This window comes from Mus pahari, chromosome 3, assembly GCF_900095145.1.
Source record: "Mus pahari chromosome 3, PAHARI_EIJ_v1.1, whole genome shotgun sequence".
Lineage (NCBI taxonomy): Eukaryota > Metazoa > Chordata > Mammalia > Rodentia > Muridae > Mus > Mus pahari.
Window position 1 is genome coordinate 110,935,910 of NC_034592.1, and position 7,143 is coordinate 110,943,052.

The 7,143-nt window shown below is 43.0% G+C and overlaps 1 protein-coding gene across 4 annotated transcripts in view; it reads right to left on the minus strand.

Annotated features, from left to right (window-relative positions):
* Nphp1 (nephrocystin 1) overlaps window positions 1-7,143 on the minus strand; it is a 53,299-nt gene that overhangs the window by 21,959 nt on the left and 24,197 nt on the right. For 2 of the 4 annotated variants that reach the window (XM_021192621.2, XM_021192620.1), the window contains exons 10-12: window positions 6,160-6,254; window positions 3,917-4,045; window positions 1,338-1,412 (exon numbers count right to left, since the gene is read on the minus strand). In XM_021192621.2, the coding sequence (XP_021048280.1) occupies window positions 1,338-1,412; window positions 3,917-4,045; window positions 6,160-6,254 (299 nt within the window). Of the gene's footprint in view, window positions 1-1,337; window positions 1,413-3,916; window positions 4,046-6,159; window positions 6,258-7,143 lie in introns of all 4 variants that reach the window. The other 2 variants (XM_029536934.1, XM_021192619.1) reach the window with 1 other exon arrangement.

Consider the following 7,143-nt stretch of genomic DNA (forward strand, 5'->3'; position numbering starts at 1 on the left):
GCAGAGGCAGGCGGATTTCTGAGTTCGAGGCCAGCCTGGTCTACAGAGTGAGTTCCAGGACAGCCAGGGCTATACAGAGAAACCCTGTCTCAAAAATAAAATAAATAAATAAACAAAATAAACAAACAAAAACGTTCTTGAAAGTAGATGGAGCAGATTCGCACGTGAATGATAGAAGCAGAAACATTCAGCTTTTCTCTTGACAGGGAAATTACCTTCAACCTTCTTGATTTGTTTGTTTAGTTGGTTGATTGGTTTTTAATTTTTATTCATTTTTTGCTTAGGACAGGCAAAGAAGCAAAGGACTATCAGTCAACCCCAGAGCTGGTGACAAAACACATCCTGTTTTTTACATTACACTATTTTAAAGGATTGAAGGCCACAGTGCATGTGGCCTGTCCAAGGCCATCATCTATCAGTAGTGGATACTGCTGCTGTTCACAAATGTACGAGCACAGGTAAACTCCCACATCACCAGAGCATGTGATGTGCTCAGCTTCACTCAAGAAAAGCACCCATATTTATTCCTCAGCTCATCCTCACATCCCAGGAAAACAGGAAACCCTACTTTTAACACTGCATATTGCCAGAGATAAAGGGGCAAACTGTGAGGGTCTGAGCCAGAGGACAAGCAGGGCTCCCTAGAGGCAGGGGGTGAGGGAACAAAGGGTGTTGAGGAGCTGTGCCACAGAGCAGTGAGGACACTCATCACATTAAGTGAGGTGGCTGAGCCTCCAGCACAGCCTGTGCCCTCTCCCTGACCGGTCTTGTGCTAAGACCTGATGCAGTAGGAGGAAGGGAACTGAAGGGCTGGCTCCTAGGGTGCAGGGGAACCAAGGAGTTAGCTGTGGAAGGGAAGTAACGATGAAGCCATGAGTCCCTGGAGGTAGGAAAAAGCAAACCACAGACAATACTACAATTCTGTCAAAAGAACACGCAGACACCCTTGACTCACTAGCATCTGTGTGACACTGACTCAGGGGCTCGAAGCCCTAACCTTGCCACAGCCTCTGCGGGATCTGGGTGTAACACACCAGCCCCTGAGGCGTCGCCTTTGATTCCTATCTGAGGGAAATACCGAGTGCCATTAGCACAATTGGAAGATTTCATTTTGAAAAATGCCCAATCCTAATCTTCTTGCTTTCTGCTCCATGAAAGGACATTCCCTAAAACTGAATCACAGCTTCAGTGAGTCAGGGGCCTGAGGAACTCTTGCAAAGAATAATGAAGATTTCTATTTTGCCCTAAACACTGCATGTCCCATGCAGCACACTCTAGAAGCCTTCGGTGCCCCTTCCACAGCACAGGTGAAGGCTCCCCATCAGCAGGTGACTTACCTGTGGAGAGAAGGTCCATGTTTTTGGCTTCTTAGGCTGCCACACAGCTCGGACTGTATGGATATTACTCAGGACCTGAAAGGAGATGTTTTTTCATTTGAAACCACATTGTAGGGGCCAATGAGACCCTGCACATCTGAGTCCCAAGCCAGCAAAAGTGGCTGCATCTGTGTGTGTGTGTGTGTGTGTGTGTGTGTGTGTGCATGTGGTGTACACAGGAAAAAGAAAACGGAAGAACAAAAGAGTAGAGGGAGAGGAAACCAAGCAGGCGGCTGTAGGCGGGGGTCCAGCGCAGAGCATGTGTTAAGCACATGTGAGGCCCTGAGCATCATCTCTACCCACGAGAGAATCCATAAAAATGCAGCATCCAGCTGAAAGCCGTGGGCTCCTTCCCAGCACCCTGCTTCCCCTGGCACTGCAGCCTTTGCTGAATTGCTCAGAGAACTGGGCTGTGTCGGGAGGCTGTCTCTACAAGTGGCATGTCCTTACTTGGTTCTGACAGCAGCGCTTCTTAGTTGTGACAGCCTTAGCTTTATTGTGGGAAAATTCAAGTAAACAGCGTGGGGACACGCATTCCTACTAGATACACCTGTAACAGGAAATCTGCTACCGTCCAGTTTCGTGAGTTGATAAACAGCTATGATTGCTGTTTATGGTCTATGTGACTCCTTTCCCTCCTTCCTTCTCAGATGTCCGAGTTGTTCCTGGCTTAGGGACAATGTCTAATATCGTCCTGCTAGGCCTGGTGACACGGCACCAAGCTGCTTTCATGTTGTTCTTTACAGAACCAGGGCACTCTCCTCTGCTTCTGCTCTGTAGAAAATTTCCTAGAAATCATGACTGGGCCTTGAAATTTCCCACATCTTCCTACAGCTATTGAGCTCTCTATGGTCATCTGGTCATTTTTCATTGTGCTGTCAATATGACACATTGCAGTGATTGCTTGTCAAGTGTTAAATGTTAGCTGCATGGCTGTACACACCTGAACTCTTGGCAGACACCCCCGTCTGTGCAGTGGTGTCTGTCATCCCTACCCAGGTTCAGTATGAGTACTGAACTAGAATTTCAGTTTCTACAGCCATGAAGGATACGGTAGTATAATTTCTTTTTATAGAACACTTTGGCATCATGTTTTTCCTGGCTTCATAAGATGAAGTGTTTTCTTCATATCTGTTCTGTACAAGAAGTTCATATGAGATTGGCTCTAAAACTTTTTATGTTGGGAGTAAGTCATTAGTGAAGCCACACAGACCTAGAGTGTCCCCTAGAGAAAGGTTTCTTATTAAGCTTTCATTTCTCCCACAGACATTGCTCATTTTTACTTTAGTTTCATTATATTATAGTTTTTCAAGAAACACTTTCATCAGTATTGTACAATTTGCTGGCATAAAATTGATTGTGAGATCCCATATTGCCCACTAATGTCTGAAGGATCTGTGTTAATGTCTCAATTTCTATTCAGATATTGGTAAATTTGTTTTTGTTTTTCTCTTTAAAAACATGTTCTTCCACTGAGCATGGTGGCACATACCTTTAATCCCAGCACTTGGGAGGCAGAGGCAAACAGATCTCTGTGAGTTCCAGGCCAGCCTGGCCTACAAAGTGAGTCCAGGACAGCCAAGGGTACACAGAGAAACCTTCTCTCAAAAGACACAAACAAATAAACAAACAAACAGAAAAAAACAAAAAACCCCAACCCAAACCAAACCAAATAAAAAAAAACCAATTTCTTCATAAGTTTTACCATGTATCTTTCAATTTGATTCTTAAAAAACACAAAAACAAAACAACTTTTTAATGTTTTGTCTCCATTTATCTTTCCTCCTGTTTTATTAATTTCTGTAATTTCATCTTCTTGATCCTTTCAGGCTTTCTTTACCTTTCTACACCCAGATTTTTAAGTTGGTAGCTTGGGCAACTGACCTTGAGTTTTTATTCTTTTCAGTATTTGCAGTTAAAGCTAAATGTCTGTTAATGCAGTTAAATGTCTGTCTAGGCACTAAGAATTTTTTCATGAAAGATATATTTGTTTAAAAATAATCATTCCAACTTTTGTTTGGTAGCGGGTGAAAACCAGTCTCCTGCATCCTGGAGGAGTAGATGGGAGCTCTGCATCAGCACGGCAGTTAAGGTTACACTCATGTATCTATTTGTCAAAAACATAGTGTTCTAGTTAGGTCACAGTCTGAGAATAACAGCAGGAGATAAGCTGTAGAACCTTAGATACATTATCTGTGATGTAATAATATCACACTCACCACTCAAAGGACCAGGAGTTAAACCTACTTAATCAGAAACAATGTGGAGTGTGCTGCCGCCTATTTATATTCCTATATATGTGTGCTGTAGGGGTACACAGACATGTGTGTATGAAGGGAGGGAGGGAGGGAGGGAGGGAGGGAGGGAGGGAGGGAGGGAGGGAGGGAGGGAGGGAGGGAGGGAGGGAGAGAGAGAGAGAGAGAGAGAGAGAGAGAGAGAGAGAGAGAGAGAGAGAAAGAGAAAGAGAAACAAGATACTAATAGAATCCTTTCACCATATTCAGGGCAACCTGACTCAGCTCTCATGGACTGAGCTCCTACCTTGCTGCCGTCAAACAGGCAGAGGCGGATGTGTCTGCTGAGAACCTGTATGCTTGTTCCTGGGAGAGGGATCATTTTACAGCTCCATAGGGTCAGAATCAAGGAAACACGACTTGGTCTTGACATGATCTGAAAGGAAAATTAACCACAACAATTATTTTTATTATGTAAAACAAAATCCATTTCTAAAACATCTTTGGCAAATACAACTTAAGCAAACAAATATAGCTAGGTATAGCAATTCACTCTGGAAATCTCAGCACTTAAGAGGTAAAAACACAAAGACTGGAAGTTCAAGGCCAGCCTGTGCTACATGAGACCCTGTTTTTAAAAAAACAAGCAAACAAGGGCTGGAGAGATGGCTCAGCTGTTAAAGGCTAGGCTCACAACTAAAAATATAAGAGAGGTGGCTCAGTGGTTAAGAGTACTGACTGCTCTTCCAGAGGTGCTGAGTGCAATTGGTAGCAACCACATGGTGGCTCACAACCATCTGTAATGGGATCTGATGCCCTCTTCTGGTGAGTATAAAGACAGCTACAGTGTACTCATATACATTAAAAATAACTATTTAGGAAAAAAAGCAACAAGCAAGCAAAGGAATAAAAAGAAGACATAGAGACTAAAAATCAAAACCCAAGAATTTTACACAAGCATATATGCACAACATAGTTTTGGTAAAGTTTACTTAAAATCAAAATCAGTCATTTTCATAGCAATACATTTGAACATTGCAATTTTTTTTTTTTTGGTTTTTTGAGACAGCTGGCCTCAAACTCAGAAATCCGCCTGCCTCTGCCTCCCAAGTGCTGGGATTAAAGGCATGCGCCACCACGCCCGGCTCTGCAATTCTCTTAATTACTTATAAACTGCAATGAAAAGGACATGCAGACTCACAGGCTAAAATACACCTCCGCGTCATTCTGTAAGATGTGTGTGGGCATGCGCAGGTGCCACAACAGGGCAGCACGGGACAAGGCATGAGTGTCCAGGTTCCTGCCCCGAGTTCCCTAAGTGCCGCAGTGGGTCTTGAGAGTGGTAAGAAGATAAGTCTCCTCCTCCCCAAGTTGCTTTTGTTCACAGTGTTTTATCACAGCAATAGAAACCTCAAGTGCAACACCCCTCTCTGAGGCTATAAAAATTAAACAACCTCCTATGAATTCCAGGGTGTGTGTGTGTGTGTGTGTGTGTGTGCGTGCGTGCGTGCGTGCGCGCGCGCGCATGCGCATACGCGTGAGCTGAGCTTTGGTTAAGTCACCACCCATGCTGAAGGGTGGCTTTCCAGTGATACAGCTACACAAGTTGCCCATGTTATTGTAAGTGACCCCACAGACAGACTAGTTCACAGTGGATGCCATGGAATCATTTCTTTGGTCTGTCATGGCCCTCTCCATCTGGGGTGATCCAAAATAACTCCTCAGTAAAGTCACAAAACAGGGACACTTCACCAAACTGTGACACTAACACTTACTGAGTTTTTACATGCCCAACATTTATCATTCAATTTCCATGATAGCTCTGTGTTGAAACAATTACTGTTATTATTATTTACTACCCCATCTTTACATATGAAAAACTGAGGTAAAGATAGAGGACTAGAGAGATGGTTCAGTAGTTAAGGCACTGACTGATCTTTTAGACATCTGGGGTTAGATTCTTAGCACCCACATGGTGGCTCACAACTGTCTGTAACCCCAGTTCCAGAGGACTCAACTCCCTCTTCTGGCTTCTGCAAGTACCAGGCACACATGTGACACAAAGACATACATGCAGTCAAAACACACACACACATTTTTCTTCAGGAAAAAAATGGCAGTGGTTAAGAGTACTGACTGCTCTTCCAGAGGTCCTGAGTTCAATTCCTAGCAACCACATGGTGGCTCACAACCATCTGAAATGGGGTCTGATGCCCCCTTCTGGTGTGTCTGAAGTCAAGTACAGTGTACTCACATACATAAAATAAAATAAATCTTTTTTTTAAATGGCTGGATAGTTGGAGTTACATACTAAGACCTTGTCTCAAAAAAAAATGGTTAATATATAAAGTTAGAATTATTTCTTTTGTAATGAGAGAAAACAACAGAAAAAAGGAAGATAACGTTGAGGTACAAAGTTTCAAATTAAAAAATATCTTCCAGAAATGAGTGTGTTCTCTGCAATGTATTTGTCAATTTGCATGCTATTTACATACTTGCCACAGGAGAGACATTGGACACTCTCATTTGACCAACAGTAACCACACATACCGTGCCTGCCTTAGCATCCCACGTTAGATCTCTGAAGGCCAGCTGTGAGGTTGTGAGCTCTGGCTGCAAGAAGTAGCTTGCTCGGAACTGGTTCCCTGCTAAAACAACATTCTTTTTATTTTCTTACAAAAAGAGACCTGAAATTCAAAACCCTAAATCGATACTGTTACATGACAAGCTTAGCAAAAAAATTTCTGAAAAGCTATGCACTCACTAAGAGCTCAGTTCCCAAGACAGATGTACCAGATGTATATTAAAACAAGGCACAAAACTTAAAGATATAAAGATCACCTTAGCTGGGCATAGTAGCACAGACCTTTAATCCCAGCACTCAGGAGGCAAGGCAGGCAGATCTCTGAGTTTGAGGCCAGCCTGGTCTACAGAATGAGTTCCAGGAACCCGCCTACCCCACCTCACCCCACACTAACCCTGCTGCCCCCTCTATAAAAAAGTAAAGATCACCTCAAGGTCGATTAAGAGAGTTCCAGGGGCTGGTGAGATGGCTCAGTGGTTAAGAGCACTGACTGTTCTTCCAAATATCCTGAATTAAATTCCCAGCAACCACATGGTGGCTCACAACCATATGTAATGGGATCTAACTCCCTCTTCTGGTGTGTCTGAAGACAACTATGGTGTACTCATATACATAAAATAAATAAATCTTTAAAAAAAAAGAGTTCTAAAGATTTAGACAAAAAACATGCTTCGTGATAATGATGATGTATTCAAATACTTGTGTAAAAGGTAAGAAGTCTGTAATCACTTTTTAGAGATTTGAGGGGAGAAATTACATAAGTAGTTTCACTTTTTTGTTTGTTTGTTTGTTTTGTTTTTTTTCGAGACAGGGTTTCTCTGTGTAGCCCTGGCTGTCCTGGAACTCACTTTGTAATCCAGGCTGGCTTCGAACTCAGAAATCGGCCTGCCTCTGCCTCCCAAGTGCTGAGATTAAAGGCGTGTGCCACCACCGGCCTCACTTTTTTTTTT